At 41.1% G+C, this 26,716-nt stretch overlaps 2 protein-coding genes across 3 annotated transcripts in view; one reads left to right on the top strand and one right to left on the bottom strand.

Moving 5' to 3' along the window:
* The window catches only part of KIF24 (kinesin family member 24), a 32,409-nt gene extending 12,844 nt beyond the window's left edge, over positions 1–19,565 (bottom strand). Inside the window, exons 1-8 of the mRNA XM_063319876.1 lie at positions 19,456–19,565; positions 18,001–18,085; positions 12,914–13,541; positions 9,507–9,696; positions 7,512–7,609; positions 5,251–5,466; positions 3,654–3,741; positions 1,560–1,681 (exon numbers count right to left, since the gene is read on the bottom strand). Coding sequence (XP_063175946.1) covers positions 1,560–1,681; positions 3,654–3,741; positions 5,251–5,466; positions 7,512–7,609; positions 9,507–9,696; positions 12,914–13,527 — 1,328 coding nt within the window. The 5' untranslated portion in view covers positions 13,528–13,541; positions 18,001–18,085; positions 19,456–19,565. The remainder of the gene's footprint in view (positions 1–1,559; positions 1,682–3,653; positions 3,742–5,250; positions 5,467–7,511; positions 7,610–9,506; positions 9,697–12,913; positions 13,542–18,000; positions 18,086–19,455) is intronic.
* An 84-nt stretch (positions 19,566–19,649) lies between these two features.
* NUDT2 (nudix hydrolase 2) lies at positions 19,650–26,065 on the top strand. 2 transcript variants are annotated; one of them, XM_063319844.1, is made up of 4 exons: positions 19,650–19,767; positions 20,553–20,606; positions 21,209–21,366; positions 25,141–26,065. In XM_063319844.1, exons 3-4 carry the CDS (start codon positions 21,234–21,236, stop codon positions 25,452–25,454), a joined length of 447 nt encoding a protein of 148 aa, XP_063175914.1. In that variant the 5' UTR covers positions 19,650–19,767; positions 20,553–20,606; positions 21,209–21,233; the 3' UTR covers positions 25,455–26,065. The 2 variants fall into 2 exon arrangements, with proteins under 2 accessions (XP_063175914.1, XP_063175915.1); XM_063319845.1 differs by lacking the exon at positions 19,650–19,767 and adding an exon at positions 19,877–19,968.
* The last annotated feature ends 651 nt before the right edge of the window (positions 26,066–26,716 follow it).

Here is a 26,716-nt window from a genome sequence, read left to right as displayed (position 1 = left end):
TTTTTTCCTTTTTCTTTTTTTCTTTTTTTAAACCAGAGGGCTGCAACACATGACATCAGAAGAATGATTAGAAATAACTACTTCTGAACAAAAATAAATACCCATTGGAAATATCTGAGGGACCAAAATAAGCACAGCAGCAGAAACAGTGTCAGAGCATCCTGGCACTAACACAATCATAATCGAAAGCATAATTGTGTGTCGTGAGAGTGGTCTACAGTTTAATGGATAAGGTCTTTAAAGTGCAACACATTCATCTCTCCAGATCATCACTGTGCTTGTAGTTTTCTAAGAACACAGTTAAAGAAATTGTAAATTTCTTGATTCTCCTTCCAGGTAAAACAGACAACTGCCCTGCCAAATGGTGATTCAGGGCAATATCAACAGAAATTTCCAGTGCAGTAATACACTGAGCTTTCAGTGTTCCTTTTCCCTTCCTTCCATAAAACTCCGTTACTCCCTCTCACATTTCCTGGCTCTGGGTGCCAGCTGCTGTACTGACTGTTGCACTGTATCTTTATCTTCGCCCTTCTTTTTCTGGAACAGCCCTGACTCCTCTTATAGGCATATCTTGGGATCCTTTCCCCACTCCAGCTCCACCTTGCTTTCAGTAACAAAAAAAATGGCACGTATGCCACACCTACATAACCACATGCATTTCAATTTCTAAGCCTGCCTGTTCTGCCTCTTCCTCTCTCCACTATTTGTGGCTCTTCCATTTTGCCTTGTATTTAAAATAAGATCCTGGGAAGCAAGACTGCATCATAGCTGCTGGAAGGGTGTGTCAGCATGGCTTTTTGTAACTCAGCAGTAATACAGATACCTAGGCCTCTTTCCTCAGACCTATTTCTTGGGGTTGTTTGGTCAAGAAAGAATGACTGAGAAGCGGCACAATTACAGTCTTCAAATACGTAAAATGGCTGCTGCAAGAGTAAATAAACTGCTCTTTTTGTCTGCTGCAGATAGCATCAGAGTCACACTCTTAAATTATCAGGGAGGTTTAGGTGAGGTACTATGATTCCTCTGACCATAGGCAAACATCTCTAATGGAACCATCTCCACCTGTGCTAGTCATCCCAGGCTCCCTTTGTAGTCAATTACAGGACAGACATGCTTTGAGGGGCAAATCCACCTGACCTAATTTAGGTGACTCTGTAGAATGGCATGAATTGGATCTCAGAAATTACTGTTTCCTTCTACTGACTTCAAAGGTGACAAGCTCACACGTGGATATACCCATTGCAGACATCTACCTTTAACCAGATTAATGCCGGACACGAAAGGCTTTCTAACACGGAAGATGAAGGGAAGGATTTGATTGCCAAACTCCTTAACTGGAAACTTTTACGAACAAGTTTGACAAAGATCTCACAGATGTGGCTTAAGTGCTCTCCCTGGGAGCAAAGAAAGGACTGCAAAACTTCTCAAAGTCCCTTTGAACCCCATCTTCTGCTTTAACTCACAGCTGCACAGTAACTCAACACCTCCTCTTTGTTTGTCTCCTGGATGTCCCTGGGCTCAACTTCCTCATCCCTTAGCAGTCTCACTTCTAGTCTTACCTTCCAAATGTCCTGTTGGCGGTGTCTTTAATTTGGATTTGGATGATAGCATGAGATCGAGAGGAATCTGAGTTGACCCCAGTAGCTCCCGTGCTACGTTCTTTTCCCCCCTTCAAAATCACCTGCAAAATAAGGGGAACAAAATCCAAGCAAATTGTAAATGAAAACACAACCTTTCAGAAAGAGATCTTGTCCTCCTAAGATGAGGTAACATTAGGAGGAATGCTTCATTACAGCCTTAAAATCTGGTGCAAGGTAGATGTTAAGTTAGACTGGATCCCTTCCAATGTATCTTTCAGAACTTTGTATATGGTCTTGCTTGCGGTGACACTATGGAGCTTAGAGAGCATATTGCAGCTAAAAAGTTGTTGTATTACACATTCACTCGGATTTGCAAAATATCCTAACTATAAATTAAAAACAAAAGCATGGCAGAAATGAAAGAAAGTAAGACTGCAGTCATAACCTAAGAGACTAATGAGATTGACTATTTATTGCGTTGTTTTAAAATTTCACTTTCTCATGTAATAGATGGATGTGGTTATCCAGAAAGTTATACACAAAATACACAAACCTTCCCAAAACCTTTCTCCATTTCCATAACTAAAAGAAATTATGCCAGAGTAAAGAATAAAGTTAAGAGATCAATTATACTCAGTACAACAATAAGAAAACAAGGAAGAGAGGCAAGGCAGAACGACAAAGGTTCCTTCAAGATACAAATCCGTATAATTCTCTTTTGCAAACTTCTAAGGACTGTCACAGAAAGGCTAGCAGCAATGGTAGCAGGGCATTCATAAAACAGTAATTAATTTTGTTTCTGGCCGTAAGAACAAATTAACATATTATCTAGCAAAATCAATACGTTCACAGTTGACAGACATTTCACGGCCAGTTCTCAACCAGCAATCTAACCAACTGCTGCAGTTCCCGAGCATTATATTAGTGTTAAATGCAGATAATTTCTGAGCCAAAGTCAACATCAGTTAATAGTCAATAACTAGGGATGTATTCAAGACTCTTCCCATATATCTGTTGCAGACTATTCAGAAGCTCTGAGTCAAGTCAGTGATGTTTCTGTGTTCAAAAGGGCCTGTGGACAACATAAAATTACTTTTTTCCTGAGATACCTGTAAGAATAAAGTCATTTAACAGCTCATCTGTGTGTGGAATGTGATAATACAGAAGAATGTGTTAATCAACCATATAGCAAATTTACACTCTAATTTGCAGAAGCATCACCAGCATGTCCCGAAGCTTGGAGTTAATAGGAAAACGAAGAACAAAATTAAATGGAATATAAGTGGGCAATACCAGGCTAATTTTAATGAGTCAATTACACTATCAGGCACTTGTAATTTACACTTCCTTACTGAGAAAGAAATTAAACTATGCAAAGTCAGGCTAAATAGAAATCAGATTTAAGCATCTTGCTTGCTGCAGGACAATGTAGTAAATTTGTCAGTGCTCTTTTAGGGCTCAGCCAGGCAGGGAAGGAAAACTGAAGCCTTGCTTGTGACGAACGTTGAGTTACCGTTTAAAGATCCAAATTTTACTTGGCTGTTAACACCCATCATTATCTAAGAAGTGTCTTAATCTTAGTTCAGATCAATATCTCAATCATAAGTATTTTCTAATTTGTATTTCTATTAATTTTCACATTTATATCTTTTGTCCCACATCTAAGTACCTTTACTATAGAAAATATAAGTTCAGAGAAGCCAAAGAAACTGGGAGAAAACACTTATCCAGCTTTCAGGGTCCCTTGCTGGGACACCACTTAATTTCTGGAATAGTGATAGCAGTCTATTTCTTGGCAAAGATCTTTCCATAAGGAGTGGCAGCAGAAGCGACAGCTGTAAATCAACAGCTTGCATGTTGCTAACACAAGTCACAGTGACTCAAGAAGCAGACTGAATAAAAGCACTTTTAATAGTGCCCCTCAGTGCTCTGCAGGGGTTGCCAATACCAGAACCTTAAACAAGAATATGCACACATACTACACAACAAGTAACAATCTCTGTAAATAACATATCTCACCAATCAACAACTCAGGCTGTAGAAGACAAAAATTATCGCAAACGTAGAGATTACCTCCAACAGTAGATCTACAGAGTCCACCTGAATCTCTCGCAGTCCAACTATTTGAACGACATGCTTGCTATCTTCCCTTGCAAAAAGTCTGAAACATGAAACAGTGCAGAAAGGAGATTTCTGAACTCTCAAATAGCAGCAATGAAAACACATTTCAGTGCTATGACACTGTGAAAAAAGCAGTCAAGGCTACTGACTGGTGGGAGCTTCACTGACATTCATTTATTTTGAGAGCTGAAGAGGTCTTTCATTTATAACATACCACTGACATTTCACTGTTAAAGTGACATTAGCAATGCATTTCTGCTAGTTCAGGAATACAGTAAAACAGGGAAATAAATTATCATGTTTACATTTTAGAGTTCCTGTCTCTCTTTAAACTGCATCTCAGGCTTCTCTAGGAAGTTCAGACTGCTAAGTTATGCTCTGTTCAAGTTCTCAAGATCTTTGCACAGGATTTTAAAGCATCTCCCATCACCATAGAGTCAGATTTCAAAGCACCTCTGCTATGAATCACACAGAAGCATTACATTCTACAGGAAGGATAAAGACATGATACACACGGGAGGAAGTTTAATCTTCTCCTTTAATGACATGTAAGACAGATAATGGACATGCAGAGAAAATAAGAACACTATTTCTTCCTTAGTAAATCAACTCCTTACATAACAGCTTACACTACCTGCTCTTTAAAGACTGCTTTGGAGAAAGTGAATGCACATGCACAGAAATAGGTGCTTCCTTCGTGAACAGATGCTCACTTCCGCAGGCAGAAAGCCTCCCTCTTGAGCCCTCCAGGGTGCTCTACGGATAGTGCTTTCCAGGTTGCTAAAGGCCTCCAGCTGACAGCTAAAGTTCCTTCAAGATCACTCTGAAAATATTTCACTGCTCAGATCTTAACTGATGGTTATTTGATTTAGAGATTTCAGACCATGGTTATTTTTTATACCAAGCAGGTACTGAGTTGTCCCAATTTCCATTCCAGATGGAGCTCCTGTAGGAGCATATGTCCATCCAAATGAGTTGGGGGCTGAAGTGCTACTGTTGAGCGTGATGGCAGCTCCAGTTGAGTCACTGGTCTGCCAGGTAAAGATGCTCAGGGAGATGGTGAGCAGACTCTGCAGTGTCAAGCATGACAAGAGGGAGGAGATCAAAGGGATCTTCAGAGACTACAGTGGCAAGAGACAGAGCCCCAATGGCACAGAAAGAGGGAAAGCCAGAGGTTATGTTTGAGCAGGGAAGGACAGGAACTCCACAATGGTTGGCATAAGAACTTTTGGCCACAAGAAGGCTCTTTCTCTTCATATGGAGCTATTACATTATTATAGTGTAAGCAAAACAGCAGGAGCTCATATTCAACCACAGGTCTTTATCCCCCCAAAAATAGTAGAAACTAGGAGGACCTATCAATACCACAGTACTTAGTGTCAAATTCTGCTTTCCTCTCTAAGTAACTCCTAGATACACCCCGATGAAATACATAACACTTACAATAAATGGTAACATGTAATTGCATGAAACTGTAACTGATTTATAAACAGTAACCACCTGATTCATAACCATAGGTTTCGAGCAACAGGTATTTTTGTTTAAATACCTCTTCCTTCCATTTAGCAGGTCATAAAGCTGTCCACAGTAGATCTCATAAAAACTGATCAAAACGAGCAGATCGCTCCTTGACTGTGATGCTTCCAGGTGTCTAAAGATGTCCTTGGCAGCCAAGGCGTAGAGTCCTGGGTTCCGCTGAGTACCTATCATGGTGTAAGTCTTGCCAGCACCAGTCTGCCCATATGCAAAGCAGGTTGCATTGCCTCTGTGAAGATAAGATATTTTTAGTGTCACATCTGATTTATTCTTATCTATTAAAAAAGATCCTGCAATGTCTATATCTATCTATAGTGGCCTCTTAGCAATGAGGTTTTGTTTGCTATCTTGTCTGGGAAACTGCAAAACACTTAACAGTGATTCCCAAGTATGTTCTGTGGAGACATTTAGATGAACTAAGAATTCATTATTATTCTTCCAGAATCATAGGATTATGAATGGGTATCCTACTGATTATGAATCACAGAGAAAAATGACCGTGACATGAGACGCAAAACAGCCACAAGTCAGGTTCTGTATTAACACATGTTGTACTTGATGAAAATTAACACCACAGCACTATAATTTACTGAGCGAGGTTACTTAATCCCAGGCTGCAGTCCTGCTAAATTAATCTAAAGGCTTGTCATTGCTTAGGGGAAGGTCTTTTTCTTCCTTTCCTCTGCTGCCAGCTGTGTGACCAACGCCACTGACCCCTGTGCTGGCTCTGATGTTTGACTTTGTTGCACTGAAACACCAGAAAGATTTCCACCTTTTTGCAAGCTAATTTTCTGCTGTTTCAGTGAATTAAAGTACCTCAGAGATGATCACAGAATATGCCCAAATTAGCTTCATGTAACCTATGTGAATGTGTCTAATAGGGGGTAAGGAAGAGGATCGTCCACTTTCAGTGGCAGAGAGCTGTTTGGTTCACTCAGTCTTTCATTCAGTCTTGTCTTCTTGCAGAGTGCTCCAGCTTTGTCATCATATCACCTTAAGATTACAGTGGCAATGCACATACAGTTCCAAGGATGTCTCAGGATACAGCCTGAACTGCATGTCAAGCCCATCTAAATTGAGGTTACTGCATGCCTACTTCTCCTTCTCCATCCTTGCTTTTATACAAGTATCAAACCCACAAGTATGATGTGAACAGATTCATGGAACTGAATCAGGCAAAAAAAGAAATACTACAAATCAAATTATTTATTACCCCTCTACATTAAAAAAAGACTTCTTAGCTGGCTCAGTACCCTGTCAGAGAAATGGGTAAAAATGTAGGGCTGCAGTAAGCACAGTGAACAATTTATTGACAGCTTAGATTGCAGAATTAGCTCACTATGGTGTCATATTAGACGAATGCCAGTGAAAGGGATGCAGCAGGAGGGACAGAAAAGTTAGGGAAAGCTGAGGAAAAACAGTGGCATGTCTTTTGGTGGCATTACTGGATTAGCTGTAATGTGAGATGTGCCTTTAGTAGTTATTACACAGCAAGCTACAAGCCTCATTCTCCTTTTCTCAAGAGCATGATACTCCTGTCTCTGCTGATACATTCCCTTTCTCAAGAGCATGATACTGCCTGTCTCTGCTGATGATACTTGGAGATTTTCAGTAACAGAATGCTCCATTTTGTTAATTTTCAGCATGGATATGTAATCCTTTCCTTCAAAGACTCAAAAATGTAATTATATTCAAGCTTGTTGCTTTGAGTGAAAATAGGATCACTCACGTAAAGCCACCATCAATTTCCTATTACTCAGGAAGTATGTAATTATGATTAAACCTCTAAGCAAATACAAATCAATAGAACAAAATTAAATCAAGAGGTTATTAATAATTTCTATTGCCCTATTAACTGTACAAATACATACAAAAGTATCTCACAGCAGTCTCATGAAAGAGGTAATATTACTCCTCTACAGATGAGTGTGCTATATCACACAGAAGACTTTGTTAGAGTGGAGATTAGACTTCAGAAATCCTAGCACACATTTTTTCGTTCTAGGCTGGCCATGGTGTCTCTTTGTTGCATCTGAGGTCCAATTTTAACTTCCTCTGTGATTTAGATTTCTCACTAAATGTGAAGAAAGTTTCCCCTGATTTATTTTGTCAAAATTGCAATCAAAGACATTCTAAAAGGGGGAAGCTATGTGGCAAAGGTGAAATGAATGTATTTTGCAAAAGATGAAAAGCGTAAAAGGAAAATTAAAGCAGTATATGAAATTGGAAAACAAAAAGGCAAAAAAATAACAAATGTAAGCGCTGATGCCCTACCCGTTAAAAATATGCTGAATGAGAGGATGAGCTGTCTTCATATACACATCCTGATTGGTACATGACTCCCCAAAGACTTCATCAAAATAAAAAACATGCTGAAAAATAAATATGCTCTTTACATGAAAATGAATATGTTTCACTTCCCCTTCATCCCCATTCAAAGGTAAATTTAAATATAGAAGTCTTTCCAGTGACTTCATATGGCTTTGGATCAGGTACAAAGTGATCTAGCACATTTAACATGCAGCATGACATATGCAGCAACACATCATTACGACTAATCAAGGAGACTGAGGATAGAGGAAAAAAAACCAAAAGGAAACAAAGATGCCTTAACTTCCCATCATTCTGAAGCAGAACAAACCACAGTCTTCTGACAAGGGGCAGGGTAGGGAGAAAGCTAATTAAAGAAAACCCTAATCTATTCCTGAAATGAATCAACCTACAGATGTACAGTAAGACTATAACAGTAAAAAGAACTCAGTCTACTCTTGACTCTCTCAAAATTAGTCCTCGGTTGTGATTAATTGTCTCTGTTCTGCAGACTTAAAAAATTTTTGTGGCAGAGAAGACAGAAGTTATTCCTAAGCAAAGCTGGATTGTATTATCTCAGAAGGGGGCAAGAAAACCCAAAACTTCCCACACTCCCGATCTGACTCAAAGCAGCAGAGTCTCTGGAAACTCTGCAACAAAGCTCATTTATGGGCTTCTTCTAGATTAAGAATAGTGTTTGCAGCGACAGCCACAAACATTACATTTTCAAAAAAGCCTCCATGGACTGGTGTCTAACATTGCACTTCAATAAATTCACTGCAGCGTAAATTAAGGTGGTGGATCTCTAGGACTGAGAATCATTTCCACAACGCACAAACAAAGCAGCCTAGCGTACAGGCAGATAAAACCAGGGATTCTCAGCAGCTAGACTCAGCTCAGAGGGCAGATGTGCTCCACGATGGGCCTGCACTTTGGGTCCCCCCATCGTGGAGCTGGAATATGCCCCACCACCTCCCATTTGCTCTGTACCCCTTGCTGTCCTTTCTATAGGAACCAGAGATGGAGGCAGGGCAAGTAGCCAGACTTGGAAGCAGAGAAGTTCTCCTGGGTCCTATAGAATAGACACAGCCTTTGCCATGGCATACTTTTCCTTGGACTATATTGATTGATAGCAAGATCTTGTTGGTCTGTACTGACATAACAAAATTAATTAGCGGTTATTTCAGCACTGAGATACTAATATGATAAGTACCACGTAAATGCCAAATATAGGTAGTCAGATGGAGGGAGTGGGGTGGAGCTGCTGCACGTGTCGCACCATAAAAGGTGGTATATGAACCGGGCCTGAGAGTGCTGCAAACTGAATTTTTACTGGACACTCTGAACAGTTGTTCCTAGGACCCAGACTGCAAAAATAACACCCAGTAGAGTGAGAATGGCTTGCTGCTCTCTAGAAATCAGTTCTGTTCCTGGTGCTGTCAGTCAAAAATGAGAATGTAAACTATGACAGCACAAGGTGCTTGGGATTAAGAAACAAACACCAAAAGGGGGTTTAATTTTCAAAAGCATTTGAGAACAAAGGAAAGGAGGGGATGAGGGTGTTTCATTGAAACAGACCTACAGTGCTGAAACAATGAAAAGGGAACTCCTCCCTGAAATACCCTGGAAAGCTATCGGGAGACTGTAGCAGGCAATTCTCCTGCAGCAATAGCATGTAGCAGAGGGTTTTATTTTGCCATGTGCAACAAAAGCTGCAAGAGACAGGCTTTTGAGGCTTAAAATTTTGGGCTCAGGTTTTCTGCCACAGGCTGGCATAAGTCAGAAGTAATTAAAATACAGTTACATTGAACTCATAGAGGCGCCCACCACTTATTTCAGCACAAGAACTGCAGACAGCCCTTTTCTGTTTCACCTCATTGAAACTCCAAGCAGAATTTGCTTTATCCCACCATGCAAGTGACTGGCCCATAAACACAACATTCAAATGGAGCATGTTACCTGTAAAATATATTGTGTGAGGTCAACCGCCTCTTTCTTCTCATGGAGAAGTAGGGTTTCTTTATCTTTCACTGTGATGATATTAACCTCCCCACGTCGCTCTTCTCTCAGGCCAAGGGGACGTTTTCGGACACACACTCTGATTTTTTCACTCTCTGTCCATGGAGTTTCTTTTTCAGAAGTACTGGATCTACAACAATAGTGTAGGCTTACATTTTAAAACCAGATCACTACAGAATCTAGAATATGCATAAATTTTTTAGCTCTATCAATTTAACTTTTAAAGACATTCCCGTCTTTAATGGCTTATCAAAAAAGCCCCAACAAAACATGTCTCATTGTTACATGGTTAAGTTTCTGCTGTTTTTTCCTAAATAGACAGATGTCTTTTGTGCACTTCTGTTAAAAGAATAGTTGTGTTTATACAACTACACTCCTGAACTTGTTGCTGGACTGGCATGTTTTCAGTTGTCCACAAACATATGATCGAAGCTGGCATAATATGCAAGTTAACTTTATGACATTTAATCTTGCTGAAATTATTCACAATCATGATTAGTCATTTAATAATGTACAGATAAAAGCACGACCAGACATTGAAAAGGAGCTAATATAATCTTTAGTTGCTTTTCCTCTTATACTGACTTTCATTCTTCCTATTACAGGCTGTCAAACAGGTTACAAGAAATGACTCAAGGGAGTAAGACAGTATTTTACTTTTTACAAGTAAAATTTTACTTTTACTTTTTACAAGTAAAGTAACTGGGAAACAAGACAGTATCACCATGTTCCTATTCAGGTCAAAGGAAATCTGAAATATCGATCTCATCATTGTCTCCCCTTTGGTCTTTCTTCATAAAAAATTGTCGTTTCAGACCACAGGCAAAATTGTGCTTTTGTGTTTTGGCAAGTCTACTTTAGTTCTCTCCCAGACACCTCAGAAACATGAGGTCATTTTGTGTTTCATTGATTAACCAGCTGTGTAAAGCATTTTGTGATGCAGCATACAGAATATGACAGAATCCGACCAAAATGTATTCATTCAGCCTTTTTCTTTTTCAAGCTGTCTTCGGCCAAATAAGTAATGATTTTCAGCCTGGATTTGGATGTCAATTTGTGAGAAAAAAATTAATTTTAATCAAGCCCCAACTTGCCCAAAAGTAGTGTTTCTGCCGTAGTGTCCAAATGCCCTTCCAAAATCTCTTAATGTAGCAACTGAAAACTAGCATATACTACTAGTCTAATAAATTAAAATCAAACCTACAAGTTACTCAGTATCTCATTACAATGACAAGGTTGTAGTATTATTGCTGTTGTGCTGCATGACTCCCCCGAAGCATACGACACGCTGATGTACATCTCAAGATGCCATCTTCAAAGACTACACAAGAGTAATCTTTGCTTGTAACTGGAGTCCCTTTAATTTTAGTACAGCAGACCAGGATCAGGCCCTGCATTTAGATGGAAAATTCTTTACCCTGAAAAGATAGGCAATGATACTTGAAATAAGATGCTTCATAAGCTAGTGTGAGATTATGGATGTCACTAGGCACCTAATGTTGTCCACCAAACGATCAGAGGCTCTGAAATTTACTTCTCATGTCAGAGGCTGGATTTGGTGACCTACAGAAAGAGCCTATTGAGCTCTAAGAGCTTGAAGAAGAAAGGACTGATTGCAAGATTTGGAGAAAGGAAAAACTGAAGACTTGGATGCTCTGTTTATGACAGAAATGGCATAAATTCTTCCTAGTTCAGAAGCACATTTAGTTGAATATATTTTGTATGGGAACAAAATGCATTTTAATTCCACATGCTAAACCTGAAGTTTAGATTTTCTATTAACATTTCTTAAATAGAAATTGTATTTTATAACAAAATATATTGTTTTATTACTAGAAAAAGGAAAAATCTTGATACAGATAATTAGAAACCCTTCTGACAATAGGTCAGAGGAATTCCTATTCCCTGTTTGCTACAGGGTTGCCATTTGCTGTGGGCAAGTGCAAAATATATTTAAACATATTAAAAGAGCTCTTCATCTTTCTGCCATTTGAAATCATGACAGTGTTTTCCACCGTTTCTCATAGATGAGACTAGATTAGCTTTCGCAGTGGGCAAATCACAAGGTGACATGGGAATGGATGGATTCAGTGAAGGAGTTGGGCACTTGCAAAACAGGAATCACAAACCCAAGTGTCAGCAGACTGGCCCAAGCCTGGAATGCACAAGGCATACTCTGTGGTCAAAACAGGAGAAAGAGAAACTCAGGCATGTCAGAAGGAGGATGCAGAAAGCCCACAGCCACAGAAGAATGTGCTTAGAAAAAAAGATGAACACGGAAAGAAAGTGAGAACAACAGAGAACATGGCTCTATCACAGAATTAAAAATCTTGAACTTGTCTCACTAAGAAGTTCTCTGGAAGCTGGGAATGATTTTTTTTTTCCAGCAAAGGAGCGTTATAAACCTCTGTCTTGCATTTCATAGTTTAAGTGCTCTAACTACCATGTCACCTTATTACTTTTCCATTGTGGCAACAGCACCTGTCCCTCCAGGCTACATGCATGCTCAATGGAGTTGTAACTGACACCACAACTCCATGGATCCTCCCATATACCAAATCCTTCCCCACTGCCTTCCAAGACTAAGCCCCAGCCTCATACAGCTACTCCTCTTCACTGCATTTTAAAACAAAACGGCCATGACTGCATTGCAACAAGCTAGATGCTGGTAGTATATGTGCAGAGGGGTAGGTGCTCTGCTGCTGAATCAGGAAAAAAGTATTTTGGACTTTAAAAATGTTTCCAGGGTAGATTTACCTGTTGTTCAAGATAACCATAGCCCCTCTGTTACCAAACACTGGAAAAAGTATGAAAGTTACAGATCATGTGCTTGGGGAGGCATCCCTCTCACCACCACATCTGTATCCCATCCCACTTCATTCTGTTTCTTTTTAAAGCTCCAGTTCAGAAATTTCTTTATGAACAAGTATAGCCATGACCACGTGTAATCCTTTTTACTGGGAAAAAACTTAAGAAATGTATCAAAAGACAATGCCATATTTTAGAAAAAATAATATTTTCCAAGATAGTCTCATGGAAAGAACAAAAGAAAGAAAGACTGGCCAAAACACCAAGAAAATAAAGCCTTATATCCTGAAAGACAATAAAGACTATTCTTAGACAATCTTGGTGAGTAGCAGCTGGTGAAATTCAGCTGATTCCTTCTACCAGACTTGGAAAGTCATAAGTGCTTATTAATATCTCTCTTCTCTATAAGATTTTGCATTGCTCTGTAGTGTTAAGATTGCTTATTTGGAGGTGATGAAGACAGATTCTTCTCCACAATGAGAAAAGAATTAATTATGACTAATATGAAATATAGCCAAATAAAGGCAACTGAATATTACCTGATACATGAATGAGGTAGTCCGTAATTATACCCTGAAATATGAGTTATTCTTTGTATGATAGGAGCTTCAGAATCCCCCAGGAGAGGAGCAATATCATCAGAAACTGTTGGACAGCTCAGGTCCTTTTTTGTGCATATTCCAGGAGTATTTAGGTCTCTTCTAGTTAATCTGATCAGCTCTGAATCGTGTGGTTGAATGAGTCCCAACATTTCCCCTACACTGTTCTTCTCGTCATTGGCACTGAAATCAGATGAACCATATGATTCAGTTTCAGAGTCTTTAACTGCTCCATCATTTTCTTCAAAGAAGGACTCAAAACGCAGCTGTCTACGAGGACCTGATCTGGTCACCTGGGGCTGAATGAAAAGACCACTTGGTTGAAAATCTTGCTTGCTTAAGTCTGCAATGTCTTCCTCTTGCATAATTTTGATTATTCTAATGAGCTGAAAGAGTCGTTTGCGGTCATTCATGTCATGGACCCCCAGTTTGGTATAATCTTTCATGGAAACTTTGGCAAGTTCATCAATCTTCTGAAGACCGAAGGCAGCAAAATGGGGATAGTATTTTTCAAGTTCTGCCTCACAAAGGCATTCATAAAGACATGATGCCATTTTCAAGCTAAAGTCTACAAGAAATCAAACAAAATAAGTATTAGAATCATGTGAAACATCACATCTAGCAAAGTTACTAATGAAGAAACTATACATTTCCTGATGCCATTACCTGCAGTTAGGTTAGAAGCTTGTTTAAATCCAAGTTTACAATACACTAGACTGCCAAACACTACGGAATATAGCAATAACAACAATAAACAAAACACAAAACAAATATTCTATCTATGAAACAATATTTTAAACTTACAGACAATACACAAGAATGGGTAAGAAATGCACAGTGCAGTGTTACTTACTGCTGCAGAGTTCCTGAACGCCTGATGTCTACTTGATGAATGCCGCAGCTACTGAAACCCTGTCCTCAAGCTACAGAATGTAAAATGCCTAATTTTAGACACTCAGTTTAATATCAGGGCATGTGGTCTAATATGGCTCAGCTATCCCTGGTTAACTAACCAAAGGAGAAGAAATTGCATTTGTCCTCACCTCAAGCTGAGTAATTAAGATAATTCATCTTACAGATGAACCACAGCAAAGTTGTAGTTTTGTTATATAACTTTCTCTTGTATGTCACAAATCTTGTGAGCATTTCTAAGTGTCCTTGACAGAATAACCTAATAATTCTGAAACACAGAATTTCTCTAAATCTATATATGCTACTGGAAGGCCATACTTGCATTCTTGGGAAACCCAAAAAAGCCACAAGCATCACTGAAAGGTATGCCAAAAAACCCTCAACTCCTTCACTCATGTCTCCCTAGCAATGCATTGTGCAGCTGTCTATATCCAGATGGATTAATATCTGCAGATATTTTTACTTGTTCCATAAAATGGAAAAACGATAGTACTTCAAGTATCTGTTGCCCACTGCTGCCTTATATCTTTGTTCAGTCTAGGACTTTAGGAAATACAGCTCTTACTCATGTTTGGAGGTTACAATAACATTTAACAAAACCAAGTTATTAAAGTTCCCCCTCCCTTTAATTTAGGGCAAATTCTTTGGCAGGATTTTCAAGCATTTCTACAATAACATTAAATAAGTAAATAAGGTCACCAAATAGCACTCACAAATTTGATTCCATTTAATGAATGCATTATGTTAAAATAATAACAACAACAAAACAATAAAGATTATATTAAAGTGCTGATATCACAAGTTGTTAAAGAGGCAAAAAGGTGCAGTAGAAGACAGCTAAAATGACTTAGAAGCTAGAGTCTAAGCTGTAGAGAGTTGCTAGCCATAATAAAATTATGAGATTCATCAGTAACAAACTTCAAGACAAAAACATTGGTATGTAGGTGGACTTATTTAATGTGCTTGTAATGCAGTTAATCTTGAGGTAAAGTCAGAGCCACTGCAGAGATTATTAGATCCTGGGAAGTGGAAATCAAAATTGACAGAGAGGATAGCAAACCCAAAGATCACAGAGGATAACTATGACACACGTGCAAGGGTTTTCACAAGCGTTCACAATTTGCCAACTTCTTTAACAGATAAAATTCCACACGAACTTCAGACTTCATTTTAAGAAGGGTTATGTTTTTGAAAAAATGCCTATCTTACATAAGGTAGCTTAAAATATAAAACCAGTATAGGACCTGTGTAACTGTCTGTATGCACAGCTACGGGAAATTTCTTTTGTTTGATGAAAGGAGCAGCTAGAACACACAGCTGAGACACCAATCTCAAAGTACTAAGAATCTGTTAAATATTAAAACAATCCAGCAAATTCATTTAATCTATTCTCATTCTGTATCCTATATACACTTACATCTTTATATATACTTAAGTTAAACACAGAGTAGCCAAAGACTAGTGCAAGATCTAATTTGGTGATAACTTCTGTTTGAATGATGATGTTTAGCACAGGAGAGAGAAGAGAGGATAAAAAGGAAAAAAAATTGAGGCACTTCCCAAAACAAAAGCAGCATACAAGAGGAGAGAACTAAGAATTTTGAGGCCAAGGTTCCAATTAAGAATTAAACAAAATATACTTAAACAGCTAGAAATGACTGTACAGACAAGTTTCTATTAACTGGGGTAACAAGGACTAAGTTTCTCAAAATATGGAAAATCCAAGTAATATAGGTACTGTGGAACATACGAGAAGGTTAGTACTGAGACATGTAAGCAGCTCTGCATGGCTTATTGGCTAAGGCTCTGTGCCATGTGAAAGCAACTAAATGGCTTCTTAATGAGAGCTGGCCTGGGAGGTAATATAACTGCTCCTGCTTCCCCAGATATAATAAATCATACTGGATCTAAGTGGTTTAAGGAGACAGTTCCAGTGTCTCTCCACCCATAGAACAGCAACTTCACAACCTAGGAAAACTGAACACTCAGTAATAAAGTAACAAATTAATTAACCATGGAAAAAAATTAAGCAAATATCATGGTGATGGATTCCAGCATTTCTGGTTACTTTAAAACGCAAGAGTAGACAATTTCCTAAAATATTTGTTCTGTTTCATAAGCAAGAGAATTTAGGGGAAATTGCAGCTGTCAGTGCAAACCTTCCAGCTTTATAATTGGCGATGCTCTAAAAGAAAGGAGCGCCTTTCTCCTTATTAAAATAATACCTTAATTTGTCCAACACTGTGCAATCCTTTCTGTCTGAAGACACTGTTTCTAAAACAGGTACACAATTCTTCAAAATAAACTGGCGTTGTAAAGAAATAAGAGTAGTATTGGTAGGTTTTCAAGATTCCTAAACTGTTAATGATAATGCCATCTTCTGGCAAAAAAAAAAGAGAAGACTTCTACTTTTTTGCAATAAATAACAGTCAGCATTCCCTCAGTTATTGTCACGATCTAATTTTGTTTGTTGACCTGAGAGAACATTGTGTCTTGAGGCAGAAAAATATAACATTCTTCAGTGTAGTAGTTTCATACCAAAGCCCAGGTCTTGTTTCCTGCAAAGCCAAGGGTGGCTTCACCAAAAAGAGGATTGAGACAAAAGCCTAAGACTTCTTCAAATGGTTGGATAAAACATAGGTTTGAGAAAGAATACAGTACAGAGGTACAATTCTCCGTGAGCACTCAGTTATACGGCCAGATACTCCCAGGCCTAAGAACAACTCTTCACTCCATCTCTATTACAACATCCCTTATAATTCTTCACTGTTCAGTGGTTGCCCTTCGCATTTTATCTGGCAGAAGGACTCAGCTTCACTTTGAAATTTTCACCTTCTTCTCACACCAGTGACAAAAAGGTGCTGAAGGGGGTCAGTGAAACAGTGAAGTCAATGAAGTCCAGAGCACCTTTACCTACTAACACACAAGCCAGCAGTGATGGTGGAACAGTTATTGCTGAAACACATGAGATGTCTGAACAAGGGACCAGTCAACCCATCATCTTTATGTGGCAAACCTGAGTTCTCTACAACTCATTTCTTATGCAAAGAAGTTTACAAAGATCTTAAAAGGCTGCCAGATGCTGGTAATGGGTAAGTACTTATTGTTAAAAAGCATTAGAATTTTATATAAAGGGACCAAGTCAAAGCACAGACTAAGAACGCAGTTTGTCATCACAGACATCCTCCTCTGTTTCAGTAATAGAGGATTTTTAAAGGTCATAAAGCTGGGGAAAAAAAAGAAAAGTCAGGCATAAATAGTATAAACAAGCGGCTACATTTTATGTATTTCTGAAGGAAATTAACTTACCACAAAATTATGCTCTAGGAGCTGATCCTCCATTTTAAAATGCTTTTATTTATTAATTAACTCTTACAGAAATCTTTTCATTCTCAATGCACTTTTCAAAGTAGAAAAAATGCTGGCCTTCAAAGATACTCACTCAGCAAGTGTCAGTCACTGTGCATAAAATAAATCACGTAAAATCCCTACATAGGCTATTTTAAGAACAAAGCAGCCTTAGACCACTATATCTTGATCCTTATTAACCTCTGATATATTAAAGATCTCAGCGCACCACTCACTTGAATAACACAATGCCCTATTATCCCACTGTAGCTCAATCATATTTACCTGATAATTTTAGCTGACTTCCACTGATAATCCTGAGCGTCACCACAGAGACATGACACAGATATCACTATATCTGTATATTAAACCAGGAAAGTTAAGTCATGGCAAAGTGAAGAAATCTGATGTGGCACTCCTACAAATGCAAACTAATGCAGCTATACATTTAATCCTGCAAATAATCTAGAGATAATAATTCTGAATCATAAACTCTGGTGTGATAATGAAATAATTTTATTAGGAACAATTTTCAAGGGCACCTGATAAACGTAGTAATCGTTAATCAGTGTACAAAACCAAACAGCACCTTGTTTTCCTGCCTATTGCTTTGTGTTATGTAAATGATTTTGCTTTACAGGTACCTTATAAAAATAAAAGTTAAGAACTTACAAAATTTGTAAATGCATGTAGCAGGCAGATGTGCTTCCTTCCCTGGCTATGACTATAGCATTGTACTGTACTCCTTACACTTGTAACCACATTACCTCAAACAAGTTTTCAGCGCAGGCTCTGTCCATCCAAAAGTGTTTGCTGCTTTTTGACGAATAGAAGCAGAAGACTAGAACAAACCTACAATAGCGAAAAAGAAGACATTAACTCACGTCACCAGTCATCCATCTTTATTTCTTATTCATCTAAACATTAAGCCCTTTTTAAACTGTGATCCAAAGCCGAATCTGATTTAGCCCTCCAGATGTGAATGGCTAATTTGCTTTTCCAGATCACCACACAAAGTGCTTTGCCATTAATCATTCTGACCCCATTCCTTCAAAACTAGGGTATTCCTGTGAAGAACGGGGTCAGGGTGCGGTTGAACTTTTATAAGCACAAGCTTGGTAATAAGAGATAATATGTGCTGTAATACGAGCTTGTAATTTTAGTTTCATGCAGTAGGTAGGGATCTATGAAACAATGCTTGACGTTGCAGCAGATCCCTTTGTAAGATCATAGGATTACAACTCCCCGTGCACGTACACAACATGGTATTAAACATTCTGTGGCTCACTGGGACAAGTATCGTAGCAGCCTGTTTTGAGGATCCGAGGAATGAAGATGAATACTATCAATAGATAGCTACCTATAGTTTCTGTACAGTAAATGTAATCGGAGAGGAGGGAATACTTTTAATGTTAACTGACCACAATTTTGCAGTTGGACCATGATGCAGGTCTTCTCCCTGTGGCAACACTCCCACTTCCTTTGCTGCTGACATATCTAACACAGAGTTTGTAACCAAAACTACAATTCCATTTCATTGCTCTTTCAGGCAGACTTAAAACCAACAACTAAATGTTTGCGGGTTTTTTTGTTTTGTTTTCCAACAGAATATTTTTCAATTCACAAGAGACTGCTATTTTTTATAATCATCCCTACATACTAAGTATAGTCTGGTGACCTCAGCAGAAGAGACTCCGTCCTACAGCTGATCCCCGACAACTGCTTAGAACAACAGCTGCATGGAAAGGGAAGTGTCTAATATTCAACTGCACGCTAAGAAAATAACCTACAAGTTATATTAGGATGCTGATTATTTGAAAATTGTGTCCCGGCTTCTCCTGCCAGTAAGATTCACCAAATGGCTTTGAATATTTATTTTATAAACGTATCAAAACAAACCACCGCGCATCTGGAATTAGGCTGAGGGGCGACACGGTCACTGAATTTAGCCCTGTGGGGATTTATAGCTTCCCTCAGTTAATTTAGTCCCAAACTCAGGAATCTTACAGCTTCACCCTACGGAAGAAGGGGCCTCGTACCCAGCCCTCTGTGTGGGCTCTCCTCCCATCCTTCCCCTAGCTGTTCCCACACGGTTTCTGAGGGAAGTTGCGGCGCTGCCCCGCCGCCTGGGGAGGGGCGGGACATCTCCCCCCCTCCCTCGGTGCCACCATCCCCTTCACCTCACGGCAGGCCCCCCCCCGGCGGCCCCCGCTACCACTCACCGGCCGCGGCGCCGCTCGGCAGCAGCGACTAGGCCGCGTCTCCATGGCAACAACGCTTTTCCCGCTTCAAACCCTCGCGCCCGTCCGCCAGCGAATAGGGGAGAGGGAGAGGCGCGGATGGGGCGTGACCCGGCGCGCGACTAACCAATCGTCGAGCTTCGCGCCCGGAAGTGGGCGGAGACAAGAGGAAGGGCAGGAGAGAAGAGAATGGTGGGGAGGCGCTACCGCCCGAGCCTGCCGCTGCTTGTGATTGATCGAGGCTGCCTTCAGTCATGCTCCGCGCCCCGCCTAATCTCCATCCCGGAAGAGAAGGTGAGGGGTGGCTGGAGGGGAGGTGACCGGGGCTTTGCACCTCCGGTTCCCACAGCGTCCCGTCCCGTCCCGTCCCGTCGCGTCCCGTCCCGTCCCGTCCCGTCCCGTCCCGTCCCGTCCCGTCCCGTCCCGTCCCGTCCCGTCCCGTCCCGTCCCGTCCCGTCGCCATGGCAACGCCCTCTCCCGGGGCTGCCAGAACTGGTACCCCCCGTCTCAGCCTGCTGCCGGGGGATGGCTGGGCCCTACCGTCTGGGAGCGGCCCTGGGGTGCCGCGCAAGGCGGGAGGGAGGGAAGGGGAGCGGGGCGGCGGCGGGGCAGGGGTGTCCGGGGGCCGCTGGGGCATGGCGGCCCTTGGACAGGTTTGCCCTTCCAGGCCGTCGGAGGGCGGCGTTTCCAGGGGCGCACGGGAGGTGGTGCTGGCCTCCCGCCTTGGGCGGGCCGCCGGGCCCCAAACCAGCCTGGGTTGGTTGCTGTGTTTCGGGGGGGTTATCTTCGGCATGGCTGATCAGAAACTAATTGAGGCGGTTAAAGAGGGGTTAACCAAGAGGGCTGAACGCCATCCTGGGGCTTGATTGGCGGTGAAGCACTCTGTTCTGTGGTTTCCCAGTGTGGAGGTGTCGCCATGCCGCACTGGGCGTGCCAGGGAGAATGAGTGTTGTGTGAAGGGATTACTCACTGAAGTGTGCAGCTCGGTCAAAATGCAGAGCTCTGCCTGGAACTGGGAACTGCTGGTTTCTTTAACATAGATTTCTCATCTCCATTGCTTTCTCTGTTTTTCTGTGTAGGACCAGTTTTCCTAGCTGCATAGCTTATTGATAACAATATTTGTCTCTTAAGAGGTATGTTCCTTTCTATTTACATCAAATCAGTGCTTAACACATATGCCAGGAAGCTTTTAGTTTTGTTTTAACAGCCTTGTGTATAGACCAGAAAACAGACAGCCAGTCCTTTGGCGTTCTTTTTCTCAGTTCTGCCACTGGCATTTTGAGGAGTTCTCTGCTGCAGGGAATCTGTCTCAGGCAATGATTTCTGTGTGCCACTTCCAGTAATTTTGAGGTATTATCTTTGCACAGTCTTTGGATTTTTGCAGTGTAAAAGCTTCAGAGTGTTAATCACTGGCTTTCCTTTTGCTTTATCTCTTTTTTTGTCCCTACAGTGTGGTGTTTAATATATTGGCAGCAAAGAAATGTCATGCAGGTCATATTTCATGCTTCTTGGTAACTTTTTTTTTAAAAGCCTGTTTCCTTGTTTTAAAAGGAAAGGACTAAATTTTTTACAACTCAAAGTTAGCTAATAAGATGCAGTTTAATTTTGTAGTAACTACAAAGGGATGGATGACTTTTAGCTCATACTGAGATACGTTTCCTGGCTAAATACAACTGGTTTGTTTGAGCTCCATGTTGTATGTTGTTCCTGCTTGATCCTCTTTGCTTTTCCACAGCTCTCCTTGCATTTAACAGAGGGACATGGCTGTGAGAGCTTGTGGCTTGATCATCTTCAGGAGGCTGCACTCAGCACCACCTTCTAAGGTCACTGACAGTATTGAATACCTCCTCCTTCAGACATCCTATGGGACCCATCACTGGACGCCACCCAAAGGTGACGTTTGTTCTGATAACATGCTTCAGGGTCATTTGTGTTGAGAGTGAGTGAGATTAGAGACTGAACTTTGGCTGAACACTGCTAAGCTCAGCTTTGTGGGGCAGTTAATCAGTTGACAGTAGCCACTGATCGTGCTGCTTGTGCAGCAGAGTGGGCTGAAATTCTTTGCAAGTATTGTATAAATGCTTGTATTGTATATATACTTTGTAAGTATATGTACAAACTGTTGGGCACGACTGATTGGGGCTGGGGGCTGGTCACCCAATCCTGCTTCTCAGATATCTGATGTTTCTGGTAGACATTGAACAGACAACTGAAATTAGGTAGCTACAGAAGTTTTACCCTCTCGCCCAGGTCTGACCCTCTGCCAGATGCATGGTTGTTTGGCCCATGCATAATCAGAAGCATTACAGTTTGCAGCGCAACATTAGAAGGCAAACTGAAATAGGTGATAATTTACTTTAAAACGCCTTCCTTCAAAGATGGAGGAATTTTTTTAAGTTTAGGAGATGATTGATGAAGAGCGCATACCTAATGCAGCAGAGATGAAAGCGACAGCTGGGAAAAGTAACCTGGTTATCCATCTTCACCTAAGCCACCCTCACTCTTCAGTGAGGTCCCAAGACATATGGCAACACGTTGTCTGTAAAGCCAGTGTTAGTACATAGTCGCAGCCCTGATAACAGGAAAAGCACAGCAAAGAAGTACTTCAGCTTCCTTGTAGATCTTCTTATATGCTGGTTTTGACCCTCTGAGATTTCTTCCTGCTAGTTTTTACTTCTTGTTTTGTAAAATGTGGTACTCTTAAAGCACAGGGCAGGAGCAGTTTGTAAACAGGAATTTGCAAATTGGAAAAAACGCTTGTAAGAGTATCAACTATGTTCTCCTATTAAGGGAAAGAACAAAACTTTCCAAACCTTCGCCTTTGTCCGTTTTACCAAAAGCCTAAGGGATTAGAGTTTGCAGCCTACTGGAAAGCTAAAAAACATGTGCTGGGACATGATTGGTTGTTGCAGGAGGAGAAAGCATGTGGAAAGGTTCACTGGGAACACAGTAATTTTGGACAAGTGGTTGAAATGACTCGTATGCATTTCAGTAGGGAGTGAAATGACTCATAGGCATAGGTCTCACCCACTCAAAATCATAGAATCATAGAATGGTTTGAGGTGGGCAGGACCTTTCAAGTTCATCTCATCCAACCCCCCAGCAATGAGCAGGGGCATCTTCAACTAGATCTGGTTGCCCAGAGCCCCCTCCGACCTGACCTGGTATGTTTCCTGGGATGGGATGTCTGCCGCCTCTCTGGGCAACCTGTGCTGGTGTCTCACCACCCTTATGGTAAAAGATGGCTTCCTTGTTTCTAGTCTGAACCCACCCTCTCTTTGTATAAAACCGTTACCCCTTGTCCTATCGCTGCAGGCCCTATTGAAAAGTCTGTCCCCATCTTTCTTCCAAGCACCCTTGGAGTATTGAAAGGGCAAAAGAAGGTCTCCCCAGAGCCTTTTCTTCTCCTTGCTGAACAACCTCAGCTCTCTCAGCCTGTCCTCGTAAGATAGGAGTTCCATCCCTCTGATCATTTTTGTGGCCTCCTCTGTACCCTCTCCAAGAAGTCCATGTCTTTCCTGTGCTGGTGGCTTCAGAGTTGGACGCAGTACTGCAGGTGGGGTCTCACCAGAGCAGAGTAGAGGTGCAGAATCACCTCCCTCAACATATTGTTTAAGGTGTTATAGATCAAAAGCCACATACAAAAGCCACAATCTGATAGCAGCCTTTAATAGTAGCTTGGTACAGATTCAGGGGCAATAAATAATGGCGAGCTATTACATTATATATTCTCTGTGGTATGAGTTGTCTTCAAAGGCAGCCTCAGGTTGTGTGGTGCAGTAATGTAACTTGTATATGATGTACACATAGGCTTAATGTGTCCCGAGGCAGAATGAGATGTAATCGTCTCTTCAAGAGCACACAAAAAGCAATTTATGTCTACAGCTGTACATTGATATTTTACAAGTTCCGTAAGCAGCTGAAACCCTTACAGGATTAAACTGGACTTGCTTGCGTCCCCCAACATAGCTTCATCATCTCTACTCCTAGAACTGTGACTTTGCACTAGCCGAGGCTGGTGGGAAGGGGATGCGGTGTTCATTTTCCTCCTCAGGGTATTGGAATTGCATTAGTGCAGGAGGATCTGGAAGCTGTGGTATGAGGTGCTGCCAGCAGTCCTTTTTCTTCCCAGTAGGTAAACTGTGTTGCACGAAGTTGGAAACTTACTGAGCTTAGACTTGAGGTTATCAACAGCGGGGTGAGGTGGTTGTCTTTTGCTCTGCTGGAGAGCAGGAGTTTGCACTGGTGTCCTTTGAGTTGAAACTGAATCTCAGCCCTTCGGCTTTATCGCTACCTCCACGCATTGCACATTTGGTGACTATGGATCATGACTATCATAAAAAATAGTGGTTACTTACTGTTCATGGATGTCCTGTGGGTTTTTGCTGTGGGTACTGTAAGAGTAATCCAGCTGTACAAGGCCAAGTGGATTCTGGACCTGTAAAGGTCCTAGCTATGGAAATGCATACTTCGTCAAAAAGGAGGTAGCTTGACTTGCAGCATTGAGAATCAGGGGGAAAATATTTTTAGTTAAAGCCTCTGTGTATTTGATCTCAAATATCCAAGACATCAAATGCAACATCAGATGCTGTTTTTTTGCACAGTTGCCACTTGAGATAGAAGTGTATTTTACATTTGAGATGATGTGATGTTGTAAGATACGCAGACAAAGAAGTGAGTGAGACCTGTTGGGAAAGCAAATGAGCTCCCCACATGCCCCAGTTCTGGTACTAAAGGGTGGCTTTGGGTACCTGGGACCTCAGGAAAGATTAATCTCTGTGACGAAATTATGGTTATTTGCAGCCAGCTATGAAGAAAATAGAGTGACACAAGGGGCAAAATAAAGCTTAACTTTTTTCCCTCTTGAAGCCTCCCAGCTCCTGCTGTGTTGCTTTTTTTGAGATCTTGCTTGGCTTGTTCTATTTATGTTCTGGTCTCGAGCTTTCATGAGAAAACCAAATCTGACATTTCTCAACAAAAGTACAAACAGCTGGGGATGTGTTATATTTATCCGTTGTTTGTAATGGCACCTTTCATTCTAAGCAATGTAAAATAAATGATGTGTCCTAGAAGAACTACGCAGCTGGTGAAAGGTCTAGCTTATAGGCTTGCTGTGTTTCAGAGGGAAATATGGGAGAGAGATAAAAATACCCCTAACTGAAACCCACCTTTTAAATGGCATGTGTTGGTCCCTAGTCCCGTTGTTTCTGGGCTGTGGGAATGAGTAAAAGATTTGCAGAATTGAGCCTCAAGCTTCTGCGGGAGGGAAGGGTTGAGAGAGGACTAAGACTCTTTCAGATGAGCAGTCTCCCCTCTAACTGGATAAAGGAAAAACATTCATGAGGCACCTAGTCCTCAGTATGATCTAAGAAGGAACATTATGGGTGCAGAGTGCTCCAGAAGAGGAGAGAAGGTCTGGGAAGAAAAGATGTCTAGTGCTGACAGGCCACTGTGGGTTTCAGAACATGTGGATAGACAATGATCCTAAAAGCATGAGACAAAGACAAGGCGCAAAGGTTGGAAAAGCAATTTCCGCTCTCCAGTTTCCATTTGATTCTGTATCAGCTGCAGTGTACTCTCATCTCTGACTCCCAGTGTTTCCTAGTTGTCAACCAAATAAAGAAAACCTGAGTTTCCTTCTCAGAGACTTTTTCACCTTCTTGACAGGCCACGTGGACCCAGGAGAGGATGACCTGCAGACAGCCTTCCGGGAAACACAGGAGGAGGCTGGTCTTCAGGCCAGTCAGCTCACCCTCATAGAGGGGTACAAGAAAGAACTGCACTATCCTGTCCGTGGCAAACCTAAGACAGTCATTTACTGGCTGGCAGAAGTGAAGGACTGTAACACAGCAATCAAACTCTCGGAGGAGCACCAGGCTTTCCGGTGGCTGAAGCTGGAGGATGCTTGCAAATTTGCAGAATATGAGGACATGCAAGCGACACTGAAAGAAGTGCATCAGTTTCTCTGCTCCAAAGAATAAAACCTTTCGTGAAGGGCAAGGGGAATTTTTGAAGAAACGTGGCCTGCTTTTTTTTTTTTTTTTAATTTTTTTTAACCAGAGGAGGAACTATATGCCTGAAAAAATGTAGATTTCTCTTTTAAATCTAGAAAAATTCATTGAAGATACTTAGACCTTTTAAAGAGCTTATCCTTTTGTCTTCCCTGACTAATGCAAAAGAGCATGGTCTGATTGAACCACAAGCCAGAGATGTCTGAATTGAAACCCAGAGCTAACAAAGACTTCCTCTGTCCCTGTCTCCTTCCCCCCCACCCCGCCTTGAAGTGCTCAGCAACCACAGATCTTTTTGAAAAATCAAACACTTGATATTTCTTGACTTGCTGGTGTAGAACTACAGACTTGAGAAAATGAGCATATGGAGATTTTTAATAACAAAATGTTTACTGCAGAAGTTGCACCTTGCATTTGAAATGGGGAAATAGTAGTTCTGTTCCCAGATGATATGCTGTGATGACTTGTCAAATCATTTCAGGTCTTGTTTGTTTGTATCATGAATTTATGTACATCACTGATGTACCGTTGTGAAAACATTTTCCATCCAAAGACTCTTAGTAAACAGTTGATGTACAGCATTTAAATGGTAAACTTGAAGTTGTTCTTGTGCGTCTTTCTCTTCCCTTTAGTCTTTAACAGACATCTTAGCCATACATTATTCAGGGTGTTGGGATAGGGAAATCTGTCTGCCTAATAGAGCATTTTCTGCACATAAGATCCAAGCTAACGTGCATTCTTGCATCGGTTTGATAGCACCTGTGTTTCTGTGGCTGCAGCCAGTAGCCATGTGTGGGCAGCAGAGCCATGTGCCCTGCCGGTGCTGTGCTGTGGATACTCATCCTGGATGATTGCAGAAGCCTGCAGTGGTACCGATGAGCTCACTTGGATCAGCTTTCTCAGGTTATTAGCACTCTGTATGATTATGCATGTTCAGTTATTAATGGTTTGCAATCTTTTGGATGTTTTGGTACATAAATACCAAAAAAGCATGATGGCAATATTAAATTTTTTAGGTGAGGAATGAGGTTTTCTGAATCCCAGGCAATTCTGGGAGAGAACAAGTGCTGCTTCTTCGCTACGTCTCCTCTAGCCTTTACTGCTTAGGCACTTGGAACTTGAAAAGCAAGTAAGTGTATGAGGAAGTGGGCTCTGCTTCTGCTTTGTCGTCGTCCTTGCTGCAGGAGTGAAGCGAGGGTTGTCAGCATCACATCAGCCCTGGAGAAGACCTG

The sequence above is a fragment of the Chroicocephalus ridibundus genome, chromosome Z (assembly GCF_963924245.1).
Source record: "Chroicocephalus ridibundus chromosome Z, bChrRid1.1, whole genome shotgun sequence".
Taxonomy (NCBI): domain Eukaryota; kingdom Metazoa; phylum Chordata; class Aves; order Charadriiformes; family Laridae; genus Chroicocephalus; species Chroicocephalus ridibundus.
This window is presented reverse-complemented; position numbering and strand designations above follow the sequence as displayed.